Here is a 12,715-nt window from a genome sequence, read left to right as displayed (position 1 = left end):
ATCTCCTCTTTGAAGAAGAGGCAGAATGGTACCTAGGGATACCATTCTGAATTTTTCTTTTTTGAGAAATTTGTTGAGATTTCTGAGGTCTAGAATGGGTCGAAGGCCTCCTGTTTTCTTTGGAATGAGGAAATATCTGGAGTAGAATCCTCTGCCCTTTTGAGGTCCAGGAACTGGTTCTATGGCCCTGGCTCTCAGAAGGGTGGATAATTCTGTTTGAAGAATTATGGAGTGTTGATTTATTGTGTAAGAGTGAAGTGGTGGATTTTGTATTGGGATAGTTAAGAAATCCAGCCTGTAACCGTGAGTCGTGATGGATAACACCCACTGGTCGGTGGTGATGGAGGTCCAATTGTTGTGGAAGTACTGTATGCGACCTCCTACTGGTGTTTCTGGGAACGGGTTGATCTGGCTGCTGCTCTCTGGGGCTTTTCAGAAACCAGAAGTGGTTGCTGTTTGTGGAGGTGGTTGAGCCCTTGCAGGCCTTTGTCTAGGCTGCTGGCGTTGTGTTGGGCGGCTAGCTCTTGGCCTACCTGCTGGGGGGTAATATCGACGTGGGCGATAATAAGGCCGTCGAGTGTCACGCCTTGGAAATTTCCTGGCAGAAGGCTGGGTGTCTTGTGATTGGGACGACAACTGTTTCAAAGTTTCAGTGTGGTCCTTTAGAGTTGCCACAGCTTCTTTTATTTTCTCACCAAAGAGATTGTCCCCTGAGCAAGGTAGATCTGCCAAATGTTCTTGAACCTCTGGGCGCAGATCTGAGGCTTTGAGCCATGCCCATCTTCTTGCTGCAATACCTGATGCTGAGAGCCTTGCAGCAGTTTCAAAACAATCGTAGGTTGCTCGAACCTCGTGTTTCCCAGAGTCCAGGCCCTTATGAACTATGTCCTGTAAGGATTCCTGATATTGTTCAGGGAGAGAGAGAGAGAGTTCCTGAACCTGCTTCCAAAGGTTTCTTTGGTACTGGTTCATGTACAGTTGGTAAGATGAAATTTTTGAGACCAGCATTGAACCTTGAAAGATTTTTCTTCCTAGGTTATCCAAGAGCCTACTCTCTTTCCCAGGTGGTACAGAGGAGTGAGATTTTTGCCGCTTTGCTTTCTTTTGAGCGAATTCCACGACCACTGATTGGTGGGGCAACTGTGTTTTCTGGAACCCTGGAATAGGTTGCACCAGATATGTTGATTCTGCTCTTTTATTAACTGCAGATACTGAACCTGGATGCTCCCAAATTCTATATTATTTATTTATTTATTTATTTAGCAGTTTTTTATATCGACCTTCATAGTAGATAACCATATCGGATCGGTTTACATTTTAACAAAGGGTAAAACTGAGGTAACAATTCTGGTAAATAATAGATAACAAAGGAAAAGGAATAAGTCAAAGTTACAATCAACAAGGTATGGAAAACTTGGAGGCTTAAAGACAAGCTGGAAGGAAGATAGAGGCAGGTAGAATAAATATAACATGATACGAATAATTTAACGGGTTAGAGCATATGCTTTAACCAGGAAATGCCAGTGTCCATTGTTCAGGAGTTTTTTTTGTAGTTTTATTGTAGTTTTATTGTAGTTTTATTTTAGTTTTATTTTATTTTATTTTATTTTATTTTATTTTAGTTTTATTTTAGTTTTGTAGTTTTATTGTAGTTTTATTGTAGTTCTTGGAACACCTAATGAACCGGGACTGCTAACATCTCCTTGGGAGGGTCCACAAACTGGAGGACTTCCAAGGTCTTCTGACGTGCATCCACTTCCGTTTGAATGGGAAAGGGAATGGTGTCAGCCATCTCTTTAACAAAGTTGGTAAAAGAGAGATCCTCAGGAGGAGATTTCCTGTGGTCATCTGGCGGAGAAGGCTCTGAAAATATTTCCTCATCAGATGAAAATTCAGAGCTGGTGTCTATAGGAATCTCATGTGTGTGATGAGGATGAGATGGTAAGACTGGAGAACGAGGCCTTGGGGGTCTTGGAACTCCAGATGGGCCTGGAATCGGGTCCATTGGAATCTTCTTATTGAGGATGTCCAGTAATGTGTCCAGTTTGGTAAAAACTGGATGTAACCCTGATATATCCTCCTTGGTCACCGGTGCTGGCATCGGAGATATCGATGCGGGCACCGGTGTAGGTACCGGTGGTACCGGTGGATGGATCGGTGGAGGTACCTGTGGCATCGGTGGAGGTACCGGAGTAGGCATCGATGTCGGTTCCCGTGCCCTTGTCTGTGTCTGTGTCTGCGGCATCGATGGTGATGGCTCTGTCGGTGATGGAACGGGTATCGGTGGAGTTGTCGCATCACTTAGAGCCTGATGCACCACTTGACGGATAAAGGCGTCAAGTTCCACTCTCACAGCTGGTGATAACAGAGCAGCTGTGGAGGGAGGCGGTGTTGGCGATGCCAATACAACCTCAGAGCCCTGAGGAGGTATGGAGCCCGTCACCGATATCGGTGGGGATCGCCCTTCACTAGGCCTCGGAGCCTCAGTCCCCGTCCGGGGTTTCTTTGCCGGCGAGGCCGTGTCCTCCGATGGATTCTCGGTCATCGTTACCTGGCGTCTCCGATGCCGGTGGTGGTGCTTTTCCTTCTGTTTTTCGCTCCCCGAGGTTGATGCTTTTGAAGACACCGAAGGGGATGGCGTTGAGGCATCTCCTGCCTCCGGATGTTTCTTCTTTAGGGTTAGTTGACGTACGGAAGCGGATGGAGAAGAATGCGCTGAGGTCGAGGGCCGTGGGAGCAATTGGATGTTAAATAATTGCTCCATCTTTTCGGCCCGAAGACGACGACGACCTTTTGCTGTCATTTCCGCACATGATTTACATGTTTGGATATTGTGGTCTTTGCCAAGGCAAAGAACACATTCGAAATGAGGGTCGGTAATCGACATAGTCCTCACGCAGTTTGGGCACTTTTTGAAGCCCGAGGCCATGGCGCCGGACAGCCGTCGACGGCGATATGCCGAAAAATATCGTTCCCGGCCGGGAATCGACAACGGAAAAAAGTTATAGGAAGGGAAACCCTTGCGGATGGAGTAATTTTTTTCCGAAAAAACAAATTTTTTTCGCTAGGTGAAATTCACCTCAGGACTCCAATTTAGCCCGCGATGCTAACGGCTTCGCGGAAAAAAGAAGACTGAAGGGAGACCCCTTTGGCAGGGAATATCATAGCATGCTGGGCATGCTCAGTAGGCACTCCGGTGCCATTCAAAAGTTTCATGGAAACTTTTAAAGAAGTTTTTCCGTACATAGGGCTCCATTACCGATGTCACCCATATGTGAGGACTAGCATCCTGCTTGTCCTGGGATAATAGGCTTGATATCCTGCCTGTGCAGCATGTATTTCAACAGTTCCCAAAAGCATGCCAAGTTGACCCTTCAGAGGTCCATCATATCTCTAATGTAAATTCCATATTTTTCCTAAATAACTAAGAAGTAGAGCACACCCTAGATAGACTAGGGATGAGCAAACTGAACTGCAGAGCCCCTTCCATCCATTAAACTGGTTGGCCCCGGGCCCCTCACAAGTCTGGTTAACACATGAAATGACAGCAGAAAAAGAACCAAGTGGTCCTTCCAGTTTGCCCAGCAAGTTTTTTTTTGTTTTTTTTTTTAGGGCAATAACTGCTGCTCCATGCGGGTTACCTCTTTTCTTCATTTTCGTCCTTTAGCTACTATGGATCTTCTGTGTTTATCCCACACCCTTTTGAACTTCATTACATTTCTTGTCTTTTTCACTTCTTCCAGTAAGGCATTCCATGCATCCACCCCCTTTGGAGAAATATTTCCCAACATTGTTCCTATCCATTCAGAATTTCATATCATGACCCTAGCTCTACAGATTTCTTTCCATTGGAAAAGGTTTTATTCTTGTGTATCATTAATGTGTTGCAGGAATTTAAAGGGCTGCATTGTATCTTCCCTATCTCTCCTCTCCAGGGTTTACATATTCAGGTCCTTCAGTTTCATCTCATATGGCTTTTGATGCAGACCCTTCACTATTTTGGTTGCCTTTCTCTGGGCAGCTTCCATCCTGTCTCTCTCTTTTGAGATAAGGTTTCTGTCATGTATATACTGTATATCCTGGATTCCTGAACTGTTGTTAAACTTTCTTGCCAACCAATGAGCTCTTGAACAAGTTGCCAAGTGATAAAGTAAAGTAATCACACTGCCAACCAATAGCTCAGACACATTCTGCTTTTATGCTGCTGCTCATATGCTCACGTGCTCACTTAGGAGATAATTTCTGTTGCATGTGCCGGCTGCGGCAGGCCTGCAGCCAGGCCATCTTACCCTCTACTGCCGAATCCAGCGTCTGGCTCCATATCCCTCATGGCGGTAGGCTGCCGGCTCCGTCCTCAGGCCACCTCGGGCACTCCTGACATTGCGACAAGCTCCTGTGCTCCACGACGGGCTTCTCCGCGTGGCCTGCAGAGAGATGCCACTGTTCAGCACTGCGCCCCTCCCTAGGCGTGTGCGCGCGCACATCTTTGCTGCTTATGAAGGGCCCATGGCAGGAACCTGGCCATGGCCCTGGATGATGACATTGCTGAAGCTCCGGTATATAAGGCTGGGCTCAGCTCCTGTTAGTCACCTTTGCAACAGGTCTCCATGCTGGTCGTGTACTTCATTGCCTCCTGGTGATTCCTCCCTGTTCCTGGTTCCTGTTCCCTTCGAGTTCCTATTCCTGATTGTCTCCTTCGTCTTGTGTTCCTGCTACCCAGCTTCCTTTATGGACTGATCTTCTGTTCACGACATCTGCTTTGCCCGACTACACCATTGATCTTCTCCTGGACCCGACCTCTGCTTTGCCTGACCACACCATTGATCTTCTCCTGGACCCGACCTCTGCTTTGCCCGACCACGCCATTGATCTTCTCCTGGACCCGACCTCTGCTTTGCCTGACCACACTACTGATCATCTCCGAGACCAGACCTCATCCTTGCCTTGCCACTGCTCCTTGATTGCCGCCAGCCCTGACTTCAGCTTGTTCAATGACGCCTCTTCAGTCTACGTCCTGGACTTGGCCTTTCAGGCTTCGGGCTGCTCTTGCTCGGGCACCCCCTGTCAGACTTTGGTTCCTATTGGTGCCCGGGTCTCTGGGACTCCACCTCGTCCAGTACAGACTTTCTAGTTTAGCTGTTGCTGTCTCTGGGCTGACCACATCATCCTTCCTTCGACGACTACATACAGAGGCCCACCTAACTCCATCCGGCCCCGGTACCCAAAGGCTCAACCCGCGGGGAACAAGGGCTGGTACTGGCGAAGCTCCACCCGGCCTCCATCAGTCAGCCCGCTCCGCCTGCCGATGGTGGGGACCCGTAGGATCCCTCTTATGGGTAGCGTCAACCCCACCTCGGCCCAAGGGTCCACTTCCTACGCAACAATTTTCAAAGGAGTTTCATGTGTAAATGTAACATACTATTGTAGCAATTTTCAAAAGTCCATTTATGCACGTACAGTGCACTTATGCAACTAAGACCTGTTGACAGTTTAATGACATATGTTGTAGCAATTTTCAAAAGCCCATTTACAGGCATAAAGTTCATTGCCATGTGTAAAACCCAGTTTTAACTATGTAAAACCTTTTAAAAATTACTGCTCTAGTGAGTGCCCCCTGCATCATTATATAAAGTTATTGCTTGCTGCCAGCTCTTCACTAGCCTGCAGCACCTCTCCCTTTCCCACCTCCCTTCTCAGTATCCCCACTTTCCAAGAGCCTCACTGAAACAAAGCTCGAGCTGGATTCCTGCTTTCCCACATGGAACTAGTGCAACTAGGACTGGTGCATGGGTATTAGGCCTTGCACCCCTGCCACCCACAATTAAAAATTATCCATTTATAATTGATTTACATGAAAAGGGACATTCAAAGTAAAGTCTTCTGAGCTAAAACAATATGTATACTATATTTACATGCATTACTGTGGTGCCAACCACAAACCCTGCAAAAGACATTTGAAACTCATATGGTAGTAGGCCTATTATTAGGTGTAGACTTGGCCCTTGGAAAATTTTGCACAAACTGAATTACAATATAATAAACCTCCCATACCAAAATAGCACTAACTGCCATCACTCAAACAGTAACAATCCTACTTATGAAAAGGCAACATTACACATATTACACAAGATCCTAAAACACCAATATACTTCCTATTAGGAAAACAGAATAAGTTAGGTTGCTACTGATCCCTACCCAGAAACTGCACATTAGCAGAATCCCTCACCTCGGTTATACATGCAGAACTCAGACAGACTTTCACCAAATATAGAATAAAGAGACCATACAGTATAAATAGAAACATGCAGACAAAACTACATAGAAATATAAAAATAAAAGCAGAAAAGGACCAGTGGTCCATCCAGTCTGCCCAGCAAGCTTGCCATGGTAGTATCTGCTGCGCTGTGCAGGTTACCCCCATGTATTAGTCAGTTTTGCTTGACATGCTTTGCGAATGGTCTTGGCCATAGAAGCAGTCCTGTGTTTTTTCCTTAATATACGAACATCAGTGCCCCAGATTGTAAAAAAGTCATGGCTTGTGTTGGTGGTCTCTGAATCCAAATTTCTCTTTCCTTTGAAGAAGAGAGCAATGTTGCAGTTGCATCAAAAGCGTCAAGGCTTATTGGTTAATGGTAGTAATTGCATGCCTTCTGATAAGGGTAGGAACTGCTGTTCTGTGCTACATGTCCCCTGCTTACCATAAAAGTCATGGCGCCCATTGGTTTTTGTCTAAATCCAATTCCCCTTTTTCCTTGTGTTGAAACAGAGGGTAATGTTGGAGTTGCATCAAAAGCATATTGGTTAAGGATAGTAATTTTCATGCCTTCTGCCAAGGGTAGTAACCACCGCACCAACAAGTTACCCCCATGCACACTTTGGGGTAGATTTTATAAATTTACGCACGCGCGAACAAAAGTATGCTGGATTTTATAAGATACGCGCGTATCTTATAAAATCTGGGGTCGGCGCGTGCAAGGGGAAATCGGAGCAGCCTCAGAGGGAACTTTCCTTCCGCCTCCCCTCACCTTCCCCTCCCTAAACCCCCCCTACCTTTGTTGGCAGATTTACGCCTGCCAAAAGCAGGTGTAAATCTGCGCGCGCCAGTGGGCTGCTGGCGCGCCATCAACCGACCTGGGGGCTGGTCCGGAGGCCTCGACCAAGCCCCTGGGCCGGTGCCACGCCCCCAGTCCCATCCCAAACCACCCCCTGACACGCCCCCTCCCGCCCCTTTTACGAAGCCCCGGGATTTACGCGTGCAGGGCTTTTAAAATCCGGCCCTTTCTTTGTTTCCTTTAGGACTTAGCCATAGAAGCAGTCTTGTGTTTTTTCCCTTATGTCCACGTAACAGCATCCCAGACCATGGAAGTTAGGGCCCTCAGTTGTCAACTGAATCCAGTTCCTCTTATCCCCCTGCCGTCTAAGCGGGGAGCAATGTTGAAGTAGCACTGAACTATTTTTTTTGAATAAGCAATTGCCTTTGTGAAATAGTTTCTCATGTAGATTAATGTTCTTCTAAAACTAATTAGTATCCAAAAAAAAAAAAAAGTCTCACGAGTGAAACTCTTTCTCTAATGAATCTTTCATCACAATAAAAAACATTTTATAGAAAAGGTTGTGGTTTCATATTTAATTTGTATCTGTTACCACCCAGTAATCAATATCTGGCGTTGTTATCAGAGAGATTGTTTCTCCACTAGTACAGAGTATCGGTACGACTTCAAAGGAGCAACATCCCCTGAGGAAAGACTTATGTCTGAAAGGCGGCCTCGTTGGGAGGGCAGTAAGAATCTTTACAATTAGTGCTTGATGCTACGTTGTTCATTGTTGATAAGCATGGACAGTTCCTTTAGAAAACAAGTACTGTTCCGTTGAGTTTGGAAAACAATCTGGTGACCATAAGAAAAATTTAAGACGAGGACATTTTTAAATGGTGAAAAGCACAGGCACATTTTTTTTTAATGCCGTATAATATTTGTTCTTACAAAAAGCACAATCTTTCTTTTCATAATGAATTCACATCAGTCTATTAGGAAGGTAGTTGGCGGTTAATGATTATAACATGTTATTCCTCCTGTTCCCTTTCAGCTATTTAACTAGTCTAGAATTGAAAGTTGCCAAATTCACCCTGAATGCTGTCTGAGTTGTGGGAGGCGACCTCCCCCACCAGTGTTTGGTTTAGAAGTACAACAAACTCTGGCTAACAGTGCATTTAGACAGAGCCTGTCGGTCATTGGTGTATTTCCCTGTAATCAGCCTTTCTTTTCCGCAGTCTGCTGAACCTCAGTAGGTCTTAGCTGTAATTATGTGGTATAATACAGTTTTTACTTAATATGTGATCAACAGTTTTTAAGGAACGCCTTTGTATAGAGATCCTGCACAAGGCAAAGCAGAAAACACATATTCTACGGCCTCCTGTGCAAGCAAGTTGGAATGAAATAGAAAAAAATATGTCCCATTATATAAACTGCTGGTTTAATATTTTCTATTCATTATGGACAATGAAATAGGAATTGTTTGGTTTACCATAGGCTCCTGCTACTTGGGTTTCTTCCTAATCCATAATTCTATGGTTTCACAATGCACAATTTAAAATGTACCAATTTAGCCTTTTTAAATACCTTGGCATGCAAAAGTATACAGATAATAAAAGAGGAGCATTGCAGAACACACACTGTTCCATATGGCGCTAAATGTTCTCAGCAGATTCCTGGTTTTAGATAATATGAGATCAGAATCTCTACGGGATTACACAAGTCTAGTACGGCTATAACCATTGTTTGAAAGGAAGATAGGTTCCTATTCTGCAGGCTTAACCCTTTTCTGCCATTGTTACTGTAAACTACTCTCCCACTACAAGAACCCTCAATGATTAACCTTGAATTAGAAACGTGACCTTAATGGTTGAGCTTGACTAACAAACCACATCACAGCCATAGGACTATAGGAAGCTAGGCTGTAGGGAAACAAAAGCTTATCAAGTTAAACCTTCTTTGGCAGATTTGCTAGTAATTCCCCAGTGGTCATTCAGAGAAGAGCTAAAAGTTCTTGCAATCAGTTTTGGGTTTTGCGGGTCTTTGAATCAAGGATAGTAATCAACCACTGAACATTTCACTCATCCAATTTTTTCTTAAACAAAGCCAGGACAACTTTCTCTAGAAGCCTATTCCATAAGTTTAGCATTCTTATAGCTTTTTTAGTTCCTTTATATCCTTCCTGAAAACTGTAACCCAGTGTTTCCCAACTTTTTCAAGCCCAAGGCACACCTACTTTAACAATGTTGTGTGGGATATCAGCCTCCACGGAGCAGGCAGTGCAGACATGGAGAGGATTCATATGGCCAAAGATGAACTAGGGAAGCACCAGTCTCTCTTCTAAATTTTAAAATAAAGGGAGCGAGAGTGCGCACACACATGAACCCATCATGATGGACCAGTTCCCTCCACATACAAGTACAGGAGAAGGGAAAGGTTGTTGTAGTACAGGCAGCCAGCTCAATTAGTTAACTTGGCTTCCTGAACAGCTTCACTGGTGCTGCTCCTCCCAGCACTCAGAGATGTCACACATCTGGTGCTCAGCACTCATTCTTTCCATCTCACTCAGGCTGAGGATAGGACAGAGACTGGAAGAACGCAAAGGAGGAGGCTTGGGATGGCGAAGGAGGATGCTGTGTGCAGTGTGCATGTTGCACAAGCGAGATTCAGCTATTATTACCCTGCATGCTACCTATTAGTTACCACACTTCAGGGCTCATACTATAGCTAGGAAGAAGAGGCATGCATGACTACACATTCTCATAAAGGAGTTTCTACGTGGTCAACAGCCATCACTGTTGGCGTGGATCTGGTCATCAGGCAGTGTGTAGACTTCCGAGGCACACTGTTTGGGAAACACTGCTAAAACTTATACTCTGTGCAGGGCCTCCCACTGGCCCTTTAATTATTCCTTAATTCCACCCCATATGTTTCATAGTGTGTTAAAAAGGTCTGGCCTGATACTGTAACTGTATAGCAGAAATATGAGTTACTATGCAGGAGAATCAGGTTTGCTTCCCAGATACAGCTTTTGTTCCTTGACTTGGCAGAGGAAGTGTTTGCCCTCCACCCCTACTCCGAAAAGGGTGTCTCAAGCAATACCTACTGGAAGATACAAAGGAAAGCATGGTTAGTTTCTCTTAACCAGAGATGATTGTGGTTGCAATCCTAAATACGGTGAGAGGAAGAGAAAGAAGCTTAGAAAAACACAAACCAAGGCTCATTAATGTCAAACTCAGGTCCTCTGCCATGAGTTGGTGATTACATACAGGTTGAATGAATAGCAGTGAATGGTGATAGGGTAGATTCTGAATAAGCTGGAAGCCAAAGGAGCAGAAGGCATCTGCCTGCCCAAAAAGTAAAAAACAATATGGTAGGTGTGAATTTTTAAAAGGCTTGTTACAGTTACCTGCTGTGCTAGTATTTATTTAAATTATAAAGTATTACTCTTTTCTTATGTCTTCACAATTGTTGGTAAAATGCACTACTAATTTTTTTTTTATTGTGTTACAGAAATTTTGTCAGCAGGTGAAGGAACTGGAACAACTTGATATCTCACATTGCCTAAGCATGACCAATCAGACGCTGAAAACTCTGGCCTTCTGCTGTCAAAAACTTACATCACTTGTTATTGCCGGATGCCCAAAGGTAGAGTAAGGGCAAGAGATGGCAAAGGGAGAAGAAACGTTTGTTAGTTGAAATTCAATAGTGCACATTTCAGAAATCTCATTTGGTAATAAGGACGTATATTGTCAAATGCCCAACAACACACAATGCAAGTGGGCAACCCCTGTCTCCCTTGGCCCTAGTAGCTTTCAAATTTAGAACAGAACAGTTTAAATCAGAGAGAGGTTTTAGCAACCATTCAAGCTGTCAGTTGAGTATACAATGTTCATGAACACGAATTGTGTTTTGCTTGGTTGCAGCTTATAACCAATGAGTAGTTAAAATTAACATAGGGAAGGCACCATGAATTCCTATATTCTCATAATAGACTATTGCAAGGTTAAATGGACAGGAAATGGCAAATTTCATATTTTAATACCTACCTTCTTGAAAGAGGATTCACCCAAAGCAGTGTACAGCAAATTAAACTAGCACAAAGCAGTATAATGGTCCATGAAGCCATAGACAGAAGGTGCATAACCTTTGCACCAAATGATAAATATGCACAGACAGAAACAAAGATGCATATCCCGTACATCCAATGATAAGACACAGACATGTACAAAGGTGCGTAACCCCTAAGCACAACTTCCGTAGCTGTAGAGATTAGAACCAGACTAGATTCTAAATTACCAATGTGCCTTCCTCATTCTATTTAAAATATATGGCTCCTATGCTACATGTCCCCAAAACCATGTGTCAGAGGACAGGAGACAGCATGGATCTTAGCTAATACCAAGCTGAGTGTGTAAAGCATCATTCATTAAAGGCTTGGCACAATAACCAGGCTTCCAACTCCTTCTGTTGCAAAAGAGGCAGATATTTATAAAATGTAAAAACGTTATTACCTAACTACAACTACATTTATTTATTTATTTATTTATTTATTTATTTATTTATTTATTTATTTAACACTTTTCTATACCGACCTTCATGAAAAAAATTTCATATCAGATCGGTTTACATGTAACAAAGGGTATAACTTAAACAAGAACAATTCACTAGAAGCGGAAGTTACATATAACAAGGGTAGTTAACTTGGAGGCTAGGCTAGTCAGAGGTATAGGACAGTGTAACTGAAGAGAACTAGAAAAGGCAATGAAACAAAAGAAACGGCGGCTTAATTATAATGTCTAAACATAGCGGGGCGTTAGCCGGTAAAGCAGAGTCCTGTCCGGTACATGGCAACAGATTAAAATTTAAAGGAATAAGCTTTGTTTACTTTACATTTTATTTATAAAAGATTATGGGTTAAATGTCCCCCAGCAATTTACTTTAACAATCAGTCTTAAAAATTGTATCACAGCTTCTTTTATAAGAGGAATACTTAATACTACTTTTCTTTCAGATTTGTTAGGGAAAATATGCTTTAGAGAGAAATGTTTTCTTTCTATAATTTATTTTTGAGTTTCTATATAATGATAGCAGAAATTCTTCTGTTTTGTGGCCTCTCTGTGATGATATCCATGTATGTGAATCTGCAGGTGCCTGGATCTTCTGTGCTGGTCTTTGTTTATGTGAATCTGTAGGTTTCTGGTACTGTGGAGCTCTGTGTATGTAAATGTGTAGGTCTCAGGCTTCTGCTATTGGCTTCTTCTTCAGGTCTGTATGTGTGGAGCTCAATCTGTACCATCATCTGGTCTCTATGTTCTTATAGTATCTTTTGGATTGCAGTAACATTAGAACATAAGAAATTGCCATGCTGGGTCAGACCAAGGGACCATCAAGTCCAGCATCCTGTTTCCTACAGAGGCCAAAACCAGGCCACAAGAACCTGGCAATTACCCAAACACTAAGAAGAACCCATGCTACTGATGCAATTAATAGCAGTGGCTATTCCCTAAGTATAATTGATTAATAGCCATTAATGGACTTCTCCTCCAAGAACTTATCCAAACCTTTTTTGAACCCAGCTACACTAACTACACTAACCAAATCCTCTGGCAACAAATTCCACAGCTTAATTGTGCATTGAGTGAAAAAGAATTTTCTCCGATTAGTCTTAAATGTGCCCTATG

At 43.5% G+C, this 12,715-nt stretch overlaps 1 protein-coding gene across 2 annotated transcripts in view; it reads left to right on the top strand.

Annotated features, from left to right (window-relative positions):
- The window catches only part of FBXL13 (F-box and leucine rich repeat protein 13), a 310,049-nt gene that overhangs the window by 273,825 nt on the left and 23,509 nt on the right, over window positions 1-12,715 (top strand). For both annotated transcript variants that reach the window (XM_029617147.1, XM_029617148.1), the window contains exon 19: window positions 10,545-10,679. In XM_029617147.1, coding sequence (XP_029473007.1) covers window positions 10,545-10,679 — 135 coding nt within the window. The remainder of the gene's footprint in view (window positions 1-10,544; window positions 10,680-12,715) is intronic.

Source organism: Rhinatrema bivittatum, chromosome 9, assembly GCF_901001135.1.
Source record: "Rhinatrema bivittatum chromosome 9, aRhiBiv1.1, whole genome shotgun sequence".
In the NCBI taxonomy this organism is placed as follows: domain Eukaryota; kingdom Metazoa; phylum Chordata; class Amphibia; order Gymnophiona; family Rhinatrematidae; genus Rhinatrema; species Rhinatrema bivittatum.
The sequence above is the reverse complement of the archived record's forward strand: the minus strand, read 5'-3'. Positions and strand labels throughout refer to the sequence as shown.